An 18336-nucleotide genomic window follows, 5' to 3' on the forward strand; every position below is an offset into this window, starting at 1 on the left:
ACTGTATGTAAACTTCTGACCCACTGGAATTGTGATACAGTGAAATAATCTGTCTGTAAACAATTGTTGGAAAAATGACTTGTCATGCACAAAGTAGATGTCCAGACCAACTTGCCAAAACTATAGGTTGTTAACAAGAAATTTGTGGAGTGGTTGAAAAACTAGTTTTAATGACTCCAACCTAAGTGTATGTAAACTTACGACTTCAACTGTATGTGACAAATAAAAATATTTTATTTATTTCAGCCCCCTTTGAACCGTCCTTTAAAAGTGCCTTGTCTCAATGATACGTACCCACCTAAAATCTGCCGTCAAAACAATGTTTAATTTTTGTCGGCACTAATCTCTTATGGACAGACCTATGTAAACAGAACTAACCTCAGCAAATAAAGAAACTTCCCATTTTCAGTACCATGTCTTTCAAATGTAAATCATAAAAACCAAAACTTCACAGATCTTCATTGTAAAGAGTTTAAACACTGTTTGCCATGCTTGTTCAATGAACCATAAACAATTAGTGAACATGCACCTGTGGAACGGTCGTTAAGACACTAACAGCTTACAGACGGTAGGCAATTAAGGTCACAGTTATGAAAACTTAGGACACTAAAGAGGCCTTTCTACTGACTCGGTGTGGCCAGGGCAATAAATTGCAATGTCCGTACTATGAGATGCATAAGACAGCATTACAGGACGGACAGCTGATCGTCCTCGCAGTGGCAGACCACGTGTAACACCTGCACAGGATCGGTACATCCGAACATCACAACTGCGGTACAGGACGGCAACGACTGCCCGAATTAACACCAGGAACGCACAATCCCTCCAGTGCTCAAACTGTCCGTAATAGGCTGAGAGAAGCTAGACTGAGGGCTTGTAGGCCTGTTGTAAGGCAGGTCCTCACCAGACATCACCGGCAACAACGTCGCCTATGGGCACAAACCCACCGTCGCTGGACCAGACAGGACTGGCAAAAAGTGCCCTTCACTGACGAGTCGCGGTTTTGTCTCACCAGGGGTGATGGTCGGATTTGCTTTTATCGTCGAAGGAATGAGCGTTACACCGAGGCCTGTACTCTGGAGGGGGATGGAGGTGGAGGGTCCGTCTGAGGCGGTGTGTCACAGCATCATCGGACTGAGCTTGTTGTCATTGCAGGCAATCTCAATGCTGTGCGTTACATGGAAGACATCCTCCTCCCTCATGTGGTACCCTTCCTGCAGGCTCACCCTGACATGACCCTCTAGCATGACAATGCCATACTGCTTGTTCTATGTGTGATTTCATGCAAGACAGGAATGTCAGTGTTCTGCCATGGCCAGCGACGAGCCCGGATCTCAATCCCATTGAGCACGTCTGGGACCTGTTGGATCGGAGGGTGAGGGCTAGGGCCATTACCTGCAGAAATGTCCGGGAACTTGCAGGTGCCTTGGTGGAAGAGTGGGGTAACATCTCACCGCAATAACTGTCATATCTGGTGCAGTCCATGAGGAGTTGCACTGCAGTACTTAATGCAGCTGGTGGCCACACCAGATACTGACTGACTTTTGATTTTGACCCCCCCCCCCCTTGTTCAGGGACACATTATTCCATTTGTTAGTCACCTGTCTGTGGAACTTGTTCAGTTTGTCTGAATCTTGTGTTTTTACAAATATTTCCACATGTTAAGTTTGAAAACAAACGCAGTTGACAGTGAGAGGACGTTTCTTTTTTTGTTGAGTTTACTACCATAGAATCTGTTGAATGGAATTGAATGCGAGAACTAGCAGCAGTAGTTCCAGTGTTTGTGTTTTTCGTCACAGGTTATTTGGACAAATTATGATTTTGTAGGTGTTAGTCTGATTCAAATTTCAGGAGGGTAAATTTGGCTCATAACTTGCAAGGAGAGGGTGGAGCTACTCGTTCCTGTTCTGCTCCTTGTTCTAGCATCTCTTAATCCCTTCTCTTAACACRAGGGTTAACCGAGTACTTCAAACCGACACGAAACGTTTGTACCTTAGTAGCACAAACTTTCTATCAATCTCACATAGTGTGTCCAGAGTCGAGTGGTTAACACTTCCGGCAAGCACATATATACATGCCTYCCCACCGGATACCGTGGTTCAATCGGTCTCCATCCTTCCTCTCACCATCTGTTTCATGCCTGTCTAAGAAAGCATAAAAACACTTCTGTAAAACCTCCCTAGTGGCACAGCGGTCTAAGGCAGTGCTTGAGGCGTCACTACAGACCCGGGTTTGATCCCAGGCTGTGTCACACCCGGCCGTGACCGGGAGTCCCATAGGGCGGCGCACAATTGGCACAGCTTCGTGAGGGTTTGGCCRGGGAGGCTTTACTTGGCTCATCGTGTTCAAGTTACTCCTTGTGGCAGGCCGGGCGCCTGCAGGCTGACTTCAGTCAGCAGTAGAACGTTGTTTCCTTTGACACATTGGTGCAGCTGGCTTCCGGGTTTAGTGGGCGAGTGTTAAGAAGCCATGTTTTGCTGGTCATGTTTCGTGGTCAAATGACTCGATCTTCGCCTCTCCCGAGCCCGTTGGGGAGTTGCAGCGATGATACAAGATCGGATTTGGATCCCAATTGCATATCACGGAATTGGGGAGGAAAAGGGGGGTTAAAATACAAAAAAGAAATCTATTATAATAATAATAATCTCCCTTCCTCTCATCTTCTCGTTCAGATATAGATGAGTGCCAGTCGTCTCCCTGTGCGTATGGCGCCACCTGCGTGGATGAGATCAACGGCTTCCGCTGCGTCTGCCCACTGGGGCGAACGGGCCCACAGTGCCAAGAGTGTGAGTCTCACTCCCCCCTCGTGACACACATGCGCGCACAAGGATGAGTGTCACTTCATTAGAGAATCAAGGCCTTCATGTCTTGTTATGGCAACATGCTCTTACTGTCTTCCTAGACACAATTGACCTTAGCCTCTGAGTTTTCAGTTAATTGACAGCAGTGTGTTACTGTGCGCGTTTGTAGTTATAGGTATCGGGAAGAGCTGCCACTATGCCGGCCTGCAGTTCCTTCATGGCAGTCGCTGGGAAGAGGAGTGCAACAACTGCCACTGTGTCGATGGCAAAGTGGCGTGTACCAAGGTGAGTGTACTCTCGCACCTAATTCACACATGCACATCGCGCCCGCACACACACTCACTCCTAATAAATTAAACAAATTGGGACTTATATACCTGGAGCGTAAAACACTGAAACTGGGCCTCTTATTGGTCCACAGGCTTGTGGTTGACCCCTCCCTCTGACCTTTGACCCCCCACAGGTCCTCTGCGGGCGGCGGCCGTGCCTTCTCCCAGGGTCGCCAAAGTCAACGGGTGATGAATGTGCCCAGGCGGGCCCAGGTGGGCGCGTGTGCCAGGAGCACAGCTACCTCGCCTGCTTCTCGCCCCCCTGCCACCATTGGGGGGTGTGCTCGTCCTCCTCGGGCAGTGGTGAGCCCACACACCACGACCACACCAAGTGCCAGCCCAACAGTGGGCACCTGGACAACAACTGTGCCCGCATCACACTCATCTTCAACCGGGCCAAAGTGCCAGTGGTGAGTGTCTTATCTTTGTACACATCGATGTTTGATGTTATCACATAGAATGGAAGTACCAGCTTTATAGGAAGCCCTGTGGTGCAAGTTGCTTTCCTCCTACATTCACAAATTGTGTATCTGTGTGTTATCTCCAGGGCACGACGGTGGAGAACATCTGTTCAGAGCTGAGGTACCTGCCTGCCACCCGATCCCTGGCCAAAGACCACGCCCTCCTTGTGCTGTGTGACCTCTCCTACACCAATCAGGATGCTGTGGAAGTTGCCATAGTAAGTCCGCTCCTCTGGCTAGCCAATCGAAATCAATTCCTCATCTCTGGGACTTCCATCATTAGGGACGAATCCTAACTGTAGGTTGTTGTGCTTTTCTGACATTTTGGTAAATTGATGTCAAATAGAAGATTCATGCAGGGGCGCTACTTTGGTTTTAGAAGTGAGGGGGACGGCTTGGTCTGATGGTCCTCCCAATTTTTGGAGCATCTAATGCTCATTTCCTGAATTTCTACGCAATCTATTATGATGCGTGGCCCTTCTAGCCGTCTCTATTTAGAACAATAAAAAGTAAGCAAAAATGCCACAGTCATCAAGCTAGATGAGAGACCATTATTAAATATGAGAGATAGCAGAGAGAGCTTGCAAAGTTCTGTCATACTTTCCAGGTCTATGCCCAAACAGTTTGAGCTTCTAATTTTAAAAATCAATCTCAAGAAATGTCTCTCACTGTTGCCGCCTGTTATAGACCCCCCTCAGCTCCCAGCTGTGCCCTGGACACCATATGTGAATTGATTGCCCCCCATCTGTCTTCAGAGTTCGTTCTGTTAGGTGACCTAAACTGGGATATGCTTAACACCCCAAGCTAGATCTCAATCTCACACAAATGATCAAGAAACCTACCAGGTACAACCCTAAATCTGTAAACATGGGCACCCTCATAGCTATTATCCTGACCAACTTGCCCTCCAAATACACCTCTGCTGTTTTCAATCAGGATCTCAGCGATCATTGCCTGCGTCCGTAATGGGTCTGCGGTCAAACGACCACCCCTCATCACTGTCAAACGCTCCCTAAAACACTTCTGCGAGCAGGCCTTTCTAATCGACCTGGCCCGGGTATCCTGGAAGGATATTGACCACATCCCGCCAGTCGAGGATGCCTGGTCGTTATTTAAAAGTAATTTCCTCACCATCTGAAATAAGCATACCCCTTTAAAAAAATGTAGTACTAAGAACAGATATAGCCCTTGGTTCACTCCAGACCTGACTGCCATTGACCAGCACAAAAACATCCTCTGGCGGACTGCAATAGCATCGAATAGTCCCCGCGATGTGCAACTGTTCAGGGAAGTCAGGAACCAATACACACAGTCAGTCAGGAAAGCAAAGGCTAGCTTTTTCAATCAGAAATTTGCATCCTGTAGCTCTAACTCCAAAAAGTTCTGGGATACTGTAAAGTCCATGGAAAACAAGAGCACCTCCTCCCAGCTGCCCACTGCACTGAGGCTAGGTAACACGGTCACCACCGATAAATCCATGATAATCAAACATTTCAATAAGCATTTCTTTACGGCTGGCCATGCTTTCCTCCTGGCTACCCCAACCCCGGCCAACAGCTCCGCACCCCCCGCAGCTACTTGCCCGAGCCTCCCCAGCTTCTCCGTCACCCAAATCCAGATAGCAGATGTTCTGAAAGAGCTGCAAAACCTGGATCCGTACAAATCAGCTGGGCTAGACAATCTGGACCCTCTTTCTAAAATTATCCGCCACCATTGTTGCAACGCCTATTACCAGTCTGTTCAACCTCTCTTTTGTATCGTCCCGAGATCCCTAAAGATTGGAAAGCTGCCGTGGTCATCTCCCTCTTCAAACGGGGAGACACTCTAGACCCAAACTGTTATAGACCTATATCCATCTTGCCCTGCCTTTCTCTAAAGTCTTTGAAAGCCAAGTTAATAAACAGATCACTGACCATTTCGAATCCCACCGTACCTTCTCCGCTATGCAATCCGGTTTCCGAGCTGGTCATGGGTGCACCTCAGCCACGCTCAAGCTACTAAACGATATCACCGCAATCGATAAAAGACAGTACTGTGCAGCCGTCTTCATCGACCTGGCCAAGGCTTTTGACTCTATCAATCACCGTATTCTTATCGGCAGACTCAATAGCCTTGGTTTCTCAAATGACTGCCTCGCCTGCAGACAGAGTTCAGTGTGTCAAATTGGAGGGCCTGCTGTCCGGACCTCTGGCAGTCTCTATGGGGGTGCCACAGGGTTCAATTCTCRGGCCGACTCTTTTCTCTGTGTATATCAACGATGTTGCTCTTGCTGCGGGTAATTCCCTGATCCACCTCTACGCAGACGACACCATTCTGTATACATCTGGCCCTTCTTTGGACACTGTTTTAACTAACCTCCAAACAAGCTTCAATGCCATACAACACTCGTTCCATGGCCTCCAACTGCTCTTAAACGCTAGTAAAACCAAATGCATGCTTTTCAACTGTTCGCTGCCCGCACCCGCCTGCCCGACTAGCATCACTATTCTGGACGGTTCTAACCTAGAATACGTGGACAACTACAAATACCTAGGTGTCTGGCTAGACTGTAAACTCTCCTTCCAGACTCATATCAAACATCTCCAATACAAAATCAAATCTAGAATCGGCTTTCTATTTCGCAACAATGCCTCCTTCACTCACGCCGCAAAACTGACTATCCTACTGATCCTCGACTTCGGCGATGTCATCTACAAAATAGCTTCCAATACTGTACTCAGCAAATTGGATGTGGTCTATCACAGTGTCGTCCGTTTTGTTACCAAAGCTCCTTATACCACCCACCACTGCGACCTGTATGCTCTAGTCGGTTGGGCCTCGCTACATATTCGTCGCCAGACGCACTGGCTCCAGGTCATCTATAAGTCTATGCTCGGTAAAGCTCCGCCTTATCTCAGCTCACTGGTCACGATAACGACACCCACCCGTAGCACGCGCTCCAGCAGATATATCTCACTGGTCATCCCTAAAGCCAACACCTCCTTTGGCCGCCTTCCAGTTCTCTGCTGCCAGGGACTGGAACGAATTGCAAAAATCGCTGAAGCAGGAGACTTACAATTTCCCTCACTAACTTTAAACATCAGCTATCTGAGCTGCTAACTGATCGTTGTACGTAGTCCATCTGTAAATAGCCCACCCAATCTACCTACCTCATCCCCCATATTGTTTTTATTTACTTTGCTGCTCTTTTGCACATCAGAATCACTACTTACACACCATCTGCTCATCTATCACTCCAGTGTTAATCTGCTAAATTGTAATTACTTTGCTACTATGGCCTATTTATTGCCTTACCACCTCATGCCATTTGCACACACTGTATATAGACTTCCTTTTTTCTATTGTGTTATTGACTGTATGCTTGTTTATTCCATGTGTAACTGTTTCTGTCGCGCTGCTTTATTTTGGCCAGGTTGCAGTTGTAAATGAGAACTTATTCTCAACTAGYTTACCTGGTTAGATAAAGGTGAAATAATTTTTTTAAATTAAATATTTGTCAGTGATAAGACTGAACTAGATCAATGATAATTCAATAATCAATATTGTGTTAATCCTTTAACCAATTGCATCACAAGTGAACAGCTCTTACAAATAAAGTATAAAGACCTAACTTTTGATTGTCTTTATGACATCCTCTATATCAAATTTCAGCCCACCCGAGCCGCCTGCACGCCGACCCTCACCAGTCTAGTCAATAACTCGACTCTCTCTCCAACACAACTTCCTTCTCATCTTTTTTTAGGCTGTATCAAGGGAAGGGTTTGGAAATCATAAGTTTAATAAAAACACACATTCACCTACACATTAACACACAGAAACAGTATATTCTCCATATAATTCATATCATAGGCCTTAATAATACTGTAAAGCTCTTTGTAATTGCACACACTATAGCTGGGTCACCCCGTCCTGCCCCTTGGGGTCCACGGCCCTGCAGCGCCCCACCCAACTTAGCTTTAGGATATTAGTGAAACATTAATTATTGGTTTCAGGTGTGTTAGGCCAAGGCCAGAGAGACTACCATCAGTACAGCAGACCCACAGAGCCAGGACTGAGCAGCACAGCAGCTAGGGATTGCCTAAATAGCTGTCTTCCCTGACATGGGCATGTTTTCAATACAGACTTCTTTTGTTGTACAGTATTCCATACAAAGCATCAGACCTTATGAAAGTTGCACAGTATACCCTTCATCTTGTAATCAATCAAATCTAGTGATAAATAACTTGACATTTCTGCTATCCATTGTGACTTTGTTGGAGGATAACCAACCTTACACTTAATGGCAAAGCATTTCTTAGCCGCTATGAATGCTAGGTAACAGTTTCTTCTGATAAGTCTCCAGTATCAACAATTCCAAGCATACAAAAACAGGGACATGCTGAGATAAAAGAACATAGTCTTTGCCAGAATTCAGCCAGCCATCAGAACACCATAATATATGCAAATATGTCCCCTTTTTGTGTTTTACACCTCCAGCAGAATTACATTTCTGAGTGTATGATATTCAGTTTAACTGGCATATATAGTACGTTCTATGGATGGTCTTAAACTGCAGTCATTTATATCTGAGATTATATGAGCATGACTCGGCATTCTAACATCTGTATACATTCATCAATAGCATCTCCCAGGTCTTCGTCACATTTTTGTTTTACATATTTTGTGTCATGGAAATCAGCTTTAGAGATTTGTCAGACTCCCTTAAAATAGTTTTAATGTTTGAAGCTTCTTGCTTGTCCAGTGTTTGCTGCACTGAGATGAGTGGAGTGTTGTGTACTGACTATGCACCATGACATTGAAGCCTGTAGCCTTGTTTATGTGGAAACAATTAGCTAGGGAAACTGACAGATCAATAACGTTAGATTGCTATACTGACTAATTAAATCTCACATTACGTCAGAATATATTGTTCTTCAATTGTTTGGCCGCTGGTTTCATAATTTGATTCAGGTCTAGTGTGATTGAGGCAAAAATAATAGCTAAAGTTAGTGAGCTAGCTAACGGTACATCAAATTTACTTCGGTTGAAATGGGACAAAACAAAAGGCTATAAGACATTTCAATACACACAACAGCTGTTAGATACTGCTACCTGACAGATAGTTCAGCTCTAGCTAACCTCTAGCTGTCTGTGGTAGCTGCTAGTAGTTCATTCACTTCAGTCGAGAGGGGATGAAACAATTGCTAACATAACATGTCCGTTATACTACTAGCTCAGCACTGGGAATAAATACGTTTTTTTCTCTCTCTCAAACAGCAGTTACCTTGCCAGCTAGATCAGTCAACTAAAAATTAGCCAGTTTCTGCTCTGCTTGCTTTTACATCTTGAGAAAAAGCACAACAGACAGCAGCTGCCTCTGTTCATCTCTCCAGTGCTGGTCCTATACACCAGCCTTTCAGAAGCTTTGCCTTCATACAGCCTGTCCGCACACACTGTTATCAGTGTGATCCTAAATCCAGACAGCCTACCCGACCGCTCTGAGGCGTCCACATGGTGCTAAAGCACACCGGTGCAGCTTTTTGTATCACAGTGCAATGATAAAACTTGGAGGGATAAAAAATTCAATTTCAGAATGTGTGGGGGGGTCCATGTCCATCCCCAGTGAAAGGTAAGCCCCTGAATTAATGCGAGAAGCTGAGTTACTTAGGCAGATTCAATAATCTGCATAAAGTGACCACCTGTTGAGGAAAGTTGGCTACATTCAATGGAATAGATGTGATACTCATTGACACCCTCCAAAGCACTGAGATGGCTTATTAAGGGGTTTGGAACTAGCTAATTACAACTGTTCATCCGTTATGTCATTGGCGCTGTGCAGGCAGGCTGTTTGACAGTGGGTACAGGAAAAGCATTGCCAACATGTAAAGTTGGAGCCTCAACCCTTTGATACAAATCTTACCTATCTTTTCTGTTTAATGGTCGGTCATAAACTAACAAACGGAAATCAGATTTCCTTCCTTGCGGCTCAGATCTCCTTGATATTCCCAACCGGTGCACCACGTCCTTGAAGAAAGCTGCCTGGTCTCTAATCGGATTACCTTAAATACATTTGGGAATACCAGGTGGGGCGGAAGATTTTTCCCACACTGTTGGGGATGCAGGGAAATGGTTTGAATAGATCAATAATAAAAAAAAATATATTTAGTAGGGCTTGTCACAATGCTTCTCAAAGTTGTAAATTGTGTCTTTTGGAGTGATGCCACACAAAGGTTAATTTCAATCGAGCCAACTCTGAAGAGCTAAGTACCATCACTTATATGTGAATTAAAATTTGGAGCATGTGTGTTGGTTGTAATTCTCCTAGAGAATCTGATGGTATCAAATCACAAGCCAATTACCACAGAACAGGGGGCCTTCCCAAAGCATACTTTTTTGTGCCCACGTGGCAAGAAAGCGCATGCAGTGTTGAATTTGATGAAATGCAGGCCATATAATAATTTGGTTTCCCCTCCATAAAATGTTTTAGCTAACTGTGCAACTCATCTGATTTGATGGAGACTTGGGCTGTGTCACTCTTTACTCATTCAGTTTAGGTGAGACCTGGGGCTGTCACCTTTTTTAAAAATATTTTTCACTGGTGTGTATTTCTTAACACCAGTAGGCCTATAGGCAATCTTATGAGACTCTTTTCAACATTATTAGAAAGACCAAGGTCTTGGGTTGAAATGGGTTCCCTTTTATCATTATAGCTTATTCCAAAATGGGAATTATTACCTATCAAACACTGTCAACTTGAATAAATCAATGTGGCCTACAGTCTTAGAAATAGCCAGGCTATTGTGATTTTGATTAAACAAAATTTGATATTTTAAGTAACTTTTTATATAATGACCATCTGAGCATAAAGGCTATGATTCTAATTTCCACATGGCTTTACCTAGCTCTCGTGTTCCTCATTTCAACAGTTAATGAATATCCTACTCCCATAATGCAAACAAAAAAATTACCCATTTTCACTTTCACCTCGACTCACAAATTCCCCTCACCTCAATGTTTTGAGATTCTGATATGAATTAACAGGTAGATGACCTCTTGCAAAGTAGTCACACATTTGAATCTTATTAGGCTACAACCTCTAGATTGGGTGTAACAGACTAAACTATACTGTGAAAAACCACCAACAGTGCCTTCGGAAAGTTTTCAGACCCCTTGACTTTTTAAACATTTTGTTATGTTACAGCCTTATTCTAAAATGTATTTATTTTTTTATCCTCAAATCTACACACTACACCATAATGACAAAGCGAAAACAGGTTTTCAGATTTTTTGGGGTAAATTTATTAAAAATAAATAACCGAACTTATTTACGTAAGTATTCAGACCCTTTACTATGAGACTTGAAATTGAGCTCAGATGCATCCTSTTTCCATTGATCATCCTTGAGATGTTTCTACAACTTGATTGGAGTTCACCTGTGGTAATTTCAATTGATTGGACATGATTTGGAATGGCACACCCCTGTCTATATAAGGTTCCACAGTTGACAGTGCATGTCAGAGCAAAAACCAAGCCATGAGATCAAAGGACCTGGCCGTAGAGCTCCGAGACAGGATTGTGTTGAGGCACAGATCTGGAGTAGTGTACCAAAAAATCTCTGCAGCATTGAAGGTCCCCAAGACCACAGTCGCCTCCATCATTCTTAAATGGAATAGGTTTCGAACCACCAAGATTCTTCCTAGTGCTGGCCGCCTGCCCAAACTGAGCAGTCGGAGGAGAAGTGCCATGGTCAGGGAGTTGACCAAGAACCCAATGGTCACTGACAGAGCTCCAGAGTTCCTCTGTGGAGATGGGAGAACCTTCCAGAAGGACAACCATCTCTGCAGCACTCCACCAATCATGACTTTATGGTAGAGTGGCCAGACGGAAGCCACTCCTTAGTAAAAGACACATGACAGCCCTCTTGGAGTTTGCCAAAAGGCACCTAAAGACACTGACCATGAGCAACAAGTTTCTCTGGTCTGATGAAACCAAGATTGAACTCTTTGGCCTAAATGCCAAGCGTCACATCTGGAGGAAACCTGGTATCATCCCTACAGTGAAGCATGGAGGCAGCATCGTGCTTTGGAGATGTTTTTCAGAGACTGGGACACTAGTTAGGATCTGAAGTCTCTGGATGTCCTTTAGTGGTCCAGGCAGAGCCTGGACTTGAACCTGATCAAACATCTCTGGAGAGACCTGAAAATACCTGTACAGCAATGCTCCCCATCCAACCTGACAGAACTTGAGAGGATCTGCAGAGAAGAACGGGAGAAACTCCCCAAATACAGGTGTGCCAAGCTTGTAGCGTCATACCCAAGAAGACTTGAGGCTGCCAAAGCTGCATCAACAAAGTACTAAGGGTCTGAATACTTCCTGTATGTAAATGTAATATTTCAGTTCTATAAATAATGTATTGCAAAAATGTCAACCTGCTTTTGCTTTGTCATTTTGTGCTATTGTGTGTAGATTGAGGGGAATAAATAAATGTATTCAATTTTAGAATAAGGCTGTAACATAACAAAATGTGTAAAGTCAATGAGTATGAACTTTCCGACTGCTCTGTCCCTTTCCCATCAAACCCAGATGAAAGCTGCCTACTTCACCATGCCGGTAACTTTTTGCCACCTTTTATTTTGTATCTAAAAGGTGTTGCCAGTAACATCCTGTACTTATATTTATTTATAATTTTTGGGGGGTGAAATTCTGCCTTAGGCTTAGTATAAAGCGTGGCAGTAATGCTGAAGCGGCATTTGGCACGCACTTTGCTCTTACGCTCTTGATGGTTGCTAGGCAGCTCTCGTTTGTAGGTTGTTCCAATCCTCGTGGCAGTTCTAAACTTTACGAGGCATGTCACTTTGCCCATCACTTCGCATAGCCCACCACTATGCATGCACTGTTTTCTTAACCGAAACTGGATGGCTCCATAAAGAGTTACTGTGGGAATTAATATCACTGAGTGAAGAAAATATTTTAGTACAGTATGCTATTGCAATTAAAGGCATGTATAAAATTGTCTACTGACACGTGTCATCAAATTGTTATGCTACAATAAATTTGAAGCAATACCTACTCACGACCAAAATCCTGTGACTTGTCTGATAATCAATGTGATTTGTTTCACTGAATCTCCATCTGTAGGCTATAATTGGTCTCTGGCTGGGCAAGTCATCTATCACTGATCAGAAACATTTAGCATGCAATAATGTAGCCTGATATCAAGTGTAGGAGGCTGAGAAATCTAAACAGGAGATTCGCATGCTTTTGAAAGCACTCCCAATTGTAACACCCTACGCCTGCTCCCTAACAAAGGAGTGAGGGTTGGTCAGATCTGGTCATTTCTTTACATGATCGGAAAGAGCGGATTCTAAGGTTTCTAAAGCACATGCAGGCGCCTACAAGCTCTCAAAAAGGAGAGGGCTTGGGCTCTGTTTGAGAATCACTTTTTTGTTGCATGGGCTCTGTTTAAAAATATCACTTAACGAACTTCTGATTTCATTTGCATGGCACAGCCATGTAGCCTATAGGCATAGACCAGTAACATTACTAAACTCAATATGCTATTCTATTCTTTAAAATGTTTCTTAGAACCTGCCTATATGAAGTAAAAAAKGATTTCTTTGTGATGGTGTATATTCAGTACATTTATTAAAATAGACGCCCACCCACATCGGCCCAGTGTGATGGTGTGATCACAGTGGCTGGTGATGAATCAATCAATACATTGTTGCACAGGACAGGCAGAGATGCGCACATTCCAAAATACCATCCTAATATTAAGAGTCCTGCCACCCGTCCGGCCCCCTTTTTTCCGCGTCGTCGGCGCCACCATTCGAACTGGTCTGAATTGCTAGTTGGGTCATGGGCTGGGGGTAATTCCAATGAGTTGGGTCTGGGGTTGTTGTAACTGATTCTGATGGTTGTCTATTGTATTTAATTTGAGCTTAAAGGCCATGGAACAATTCTCTGATTGTATTGGGATAAAGAGTGGGCATTGTCTGGTAACAACTGTGCTGCCTGGGGCTGTATGCATGGAAATGTGTATTGGTGGGGTTACTGTTAAGGTGAGGGGTTTATTATTAACGAAATTGGGGGCATGTGTTTTGGGGGTTTGTGTAAGGGGTTCTTATGATCATTAACCACATTACCGTTTTGGGGTGATTTTAATGTTCCTTGCGTTAAATGATTGGTTTCATTACCCATTACACGTGCACACACACACAGCTCCGTAGACTTAACGACACACGCACAGACACAGGATGATGCCACTCAAGGAGTTTAATCCTGTAAATAAAATGCCACACACACTTCCTCTTTCCTTTTCTCAYCCCTTCCCCCTTTACTGTTTTCCAGTCGTTCCAGCCGGATGAGCAGCCGGACCACAGTCTGATCCAAGAGGCGGCCAGCACCATTGTGGGCACGCTGTCTAAGCGTCACAACAGCACAGTCATGCTGGCTGTCATTGAGGTCAAAGTGGAAACGCAGGTCATGCCCCCCACAGTGGGTAAGTAAAATGCCTGAGGTTGACCCCCAGGGCTGTGGTGTTGTAGTCCTTCAATTCCTCATTTTGAGGCTCTGTCTTCCTAAAGGCACTAAGTTTACCTGCTGAAGCCAATTGATTTTATAGCCGAGGTCATAAAAAGTGTCAGCGGCCGTCACCCCGGTCTAGTGATTTCACGTCTCAAAAACAGGACTTAAAAACCCTTGCGTGTTACCTTAATGGGGTGACTCACTAACAACCTCAGTCTGCGCACTTCAACGTGTAGTGCATCCATGTACAGTATTAAATGTCATGAGTCCTTAAGATGACCAACGGCACATAGGGAGAATGGTCTTTCATCCTTGCATTATAACTTGGCTGCCTCAGCTCTACTTAAAGATGCATTATTCAGAAATCACTCCGCTATTTCCTGTTTGCTAAGATTTCAGTTTACGTGACAAAACAAGCAAGTATAGGTTAAAGCATCATTGTACCATCTAAACCTCTGCAAAAATATTGTATTTGCATCTGTTTGAACCGAAAGTGAAAGACGTAAAAATTAAACTTGAGCACGGGAAGCATATAAATAGATCAGATCTACCACTTCATAGACTTCCTTTAATGAGAATGACGGATCTATAACTCACATTTCTATATGAATTTGGTCGACTTGCCCAAATGTTACATAKTGCAGCTTTATAATTTTGCTGTGTTTTATGTTGAGCAATCCATATGAACCCAGTTTCTTTTCTCTCTTTCTGTATTTCTCTCTGTGGCGTAGACTACCTTGTGCCCATTCTGTGTGTGGTCTTCTGCGTACTCTGGCTCTTCTGCATCATTGTGTGCGTGTGGTGGACACGCAAGCGGAGAAAAGAGCGCGAGAGGAGGGTGCGCGGCCCCGTCGACGAGAGCGTCAACAACCAGTGGGAGCCCCTGCGGCCCGTTGGAGGACGTCAACAACAACCGCAGCTCAAAGACAACAACGAGGCCCAACAGGAGCGCAAGAAGCTCATGGGCTCCCCCTACAGGATGTGTGATGGAGGGGAGGAAGAGGAAGAGGAAGAGGAGACAGAGGGAGAGATGGAGTTCGAGGATGTGGAAGCAGGCAAGGGGCCCATCTGTAAGTACTCTAAAACCGGGGTGCAGTCCAAAGGGGATGTGATCTGCACTTTGCGGAGTTTGCCCTTAAAAGCACCCATCCGGACCACCACCAAAGACAACCTCTGGAAAAATGTCAACGCCGCCCTGGCTGGCCAAGACGTCAAAGACCATTTTGTATGAACGAACAGGACTCTGAAACGGACTCACTCCACAGCCCCGACCGAGGAAAGATGGGGAGGATCCTATATATTGTACTATTAAAAGAGACGCTTTTCAGTTATTTTGCTGTCTGTAATGATTTGTTTTGGGGGGGGGGGCGAATGATAACGCGATGAGGCCGTTTCTTTTTTTTTTATGTACAGATGAAGCATATTTGTATTACTTTTGAACGAGGAAAAGTGAGGCCTCGCCTTTGATTGAATTGTACTGTTAAAATGAGTGAAGAAAGCCCAAATGGAGGGGGGGAAATAACCTGTATAAAGACGTTTTTTTTGTTGATAGATTGTGATTTTGTTTAATTGTGAGTGGGCCCTTTTGGTTGAGACTGGGGGGGGGGAAGGGCTTTTCGGGGGACTCTGTTGACCGCTGCAACAGAGGTTACTGCGGCAACCCACCCATCTCTTTCTTAGCCCGCCGTGCCCGTCTGCAGCCGTCCCGCGCCAGCCTTACCAAGAGCACAGCCTCGAGGGGGAAAGAAACCCCTGTGCCTACTATGTGGCCTTCACATTTTTCGGTTTTCACATCACTTGGTTTTCTAGGCTGAAAGCTCTGTTTAAAGGATTGCAGTATTTGAGTTGGTAGCAAGTGCCTTTCTATGAGCCCTGTAATACTCCATACTACAGCCGAGGATCCCGAGTCTCGCTGCCCAGTTTGACCCCTGTGATTACCACTCAAAGGGATAGGTGTGTATCCAGAGAGTCCGCCCTCATAGCAACACCATTTCAAAGGTATTCGATGAAAAAACTAGAAATCTGTACATAGGTGTATATAATAAAGGAGTCGCTGTGTATATTTGAATTTAGTAACTTAAAGACAATTCACTTTTTTTTWTTATTATTTTAATTTTTTTTACGATGCCATTCCTTTTATTTATGCCAGTTGACAAAGGCAGGTTTTATAACAGTTCAAAGGAGAATATACAGCGTCCCACAGTCAAGAGCATTTGCGTTAAGGTGCCCCTTATAAAGGACTTATGACGGGTTGCAAGTAGTTCATTAACTCCTGTTATTTCCTTAACATATGTTATACATCCTCAATCCACATTTACAGGGTAGTGGTTGTAATGTATTGAATGGTGACTGTTGTTTTAGTGCTTGCCAGATAGTGAGCAAATGGGTGAAATCATAATATACCCAGATCTGCTCCTGATTATTACGGGTGCCACCAAATCATCCTGGGAAATGAAACTGTGATGACCAGGGTTCTAAATAATGTCTGATGGGAACCAGGGTCTGTGTGAAGGATTGATAACAGCCCTCTATTTGGCAAGCACTACCACAATGATTTATGAACGTTATTTAGGTATCTATTCAATACTGCCAGTTTGTAAACTAGTGTAAAAACTCCCCAAGTTGTAAAGCCTTTATAGAGGGTTCCTTAATGTAAAGTTATATTTATCTAATCAACGGTCATCTTTTTGTTGGTTTGTTTATTAAGGAAAGTATCTCTTAAAAATTGCGTGGTGTATCGTGGCGTGTTTTGTTCGCCTCAGTAAAGCTCTCTCTCCCCTGTTTCACTCTGCTGTCAATGGAGTTTTCTGGAAAAATAGCGATGGACGTTCCTAACCTGTGGCAAGACTAGTTTGTCAAACCATGTGAAAAATACTGTATTGTTCGCATCCGCTTTTAGCCTGCTCTGGTTCAAGGCTTCAATGAAGGGAACACATTTTGCTTTTATAATGCAGTTGTGTTTTGAGGTACCAACTCAATCCAAAAGGATTTACCTCAGAAGTTGGCAAATTACAGATGTTTTCTTTTGTTTTTCTGTTCTCTTTTGCCCTTCAAATTCATGTTAACGTCTCAAACAGCCATGTTTCCTCAAATGGCACACAGCAAAATAAAGAATTTAAAACTCCTAATACCTGGTAAAGTAAATGTTGGGTATGCTTAATTATGGAAGGGGGGAGGGAATGTTTCTGTGAGTCATTTTTTTTGTACAAAAGAAAAAAAGGGTTGCTCTTGCAGAAGTTATTTGGATAATTTTGCCATTTGTTAAAAATTATTGGTTAATAAATTATTTGGATTTATTTTCTCAGTCCCGAGACCCCAGCAAAAATCATCTTTTCATTTATCTGACTTATTTTTCTGCATGTCCAGCCCTTATATTTAGCCTCAAAGAGGTTTTACCCAGAAGTCTGTAGGACAAACACAATGTTTTAAAAGTCAATTGCGCCAGCATTGTGGTGGGACTCATTGGTTTAAAGCATTTTATACACTACTGATATGCAAGAGGGGAGAATGAATCAAAGAAGTTTTTGCGACCTGCGCTGAGCTGGCATTCACCTAAGTATGTCTTCCACAGCTGAATGTTAATCAAATTCTGACTTTTGTTAATAAATATGAGGATCAACATTAAGTGATTTCAGTTCCCCATTAGCTCCATAATTGGACAACTGGAATTCACCAGCTCTATACCATTCCAATACCTACATAAGTCAAACCATCTCATTTGGGGGCCTAACTGGGAAAATATGACAAAGGTAAGAAATGGAGTAATGTTTGCCCTTGCTTCAGCCAAGGGCTGAGGATGAGTCTAGATCGATACAATACTGTCCCACTCGATCTCTCCACCCTGCCTCCGACACACCAATGGCGCGTGGTCTCCAGTTCTCAGCCGATCGGGGCTCCACCAATGGGAGGCTGGCGTTTCCATCCCATCGTTCATGGGCTGTGAATTGGGGGGGGGGGGTAGTGCTTTTCCCATCTCCCGTGGGTGCCCTGTCTGCCCGAGGCTAATGGGACCATCCCTCGCTCTTGTGGAGGAAAGTCTGGATCGGCTTACACCCCAGGAAGGAAGTGCCCGAGCCCCAGCCGCAGGAGGCTTTTCCGGCCAGCAACTGATGAAGGGCCAACGTTTATGTTGCTAAAGATGATGTATGTTGTAAGAAAAGATGAAGAATGAGTATTACTGGTAATGGTGATGATGACGGTAGTTAAAAGATAATTGAGTGATGATGGGGTTCTTGAACG

At 44.1% G+C, this 18336-nt stretch overlaps 1 protein-coding gene across 2 annotated transcripts in view; it reads left to right on the forward strand.

Moving 5' to 3' along the window:
• Nucleotides 1-17225, forward strand: part of jag2b (jagged canonical Notch ligand 2b) — a 99506-nt gene extending 82281 nt beyond the window's left edge. For both annotated transcript variants that reach the window (XM_023974053.2, XM_023974054.2), the window contains 6 exons: nt 2673-2786; nt 2971-3086; nt 3265-3540; nt 3678-3809; nt 13921-14071; nt 14829-17225. In XM_023974053.2, coding sequence (XP_023829821.1) covers nt 2673-2786; nt 2971-3086; nt 3265-3540; nt 3678-3809; nt 13921-14071; nt 14829-15328 — 1289 coding nt within the window. In that variant the 3' untranslated portion in view covers nt 15329-17225. The remainder of the gene's footprint in view (nt 1-2672; nt 2787-2970; nt 3087-3264; nt 3541-3677; nt 3810-13920; nt 14072-14828) is intronic.
• Nucleotides 17226-18336: the final 1111 nt, after the last annotated feature.

The sequence above is a fragment of the Salvelinus sp. IW2-2015 genome, linkage group LG28 (genome assembly GCF_002910315.2).
Source record: "Salvelinus sp. IW2-2015 linkage group LG28, ASM291031v2, whole genome shotgun sequence".
Lineage (NCBI taxonomy): Eukaryota > Metazoa > Chordata > Actinopteri > Salmoniformes > Salmonidae > Salvelinus > Salvelinus sp. IW2-2015.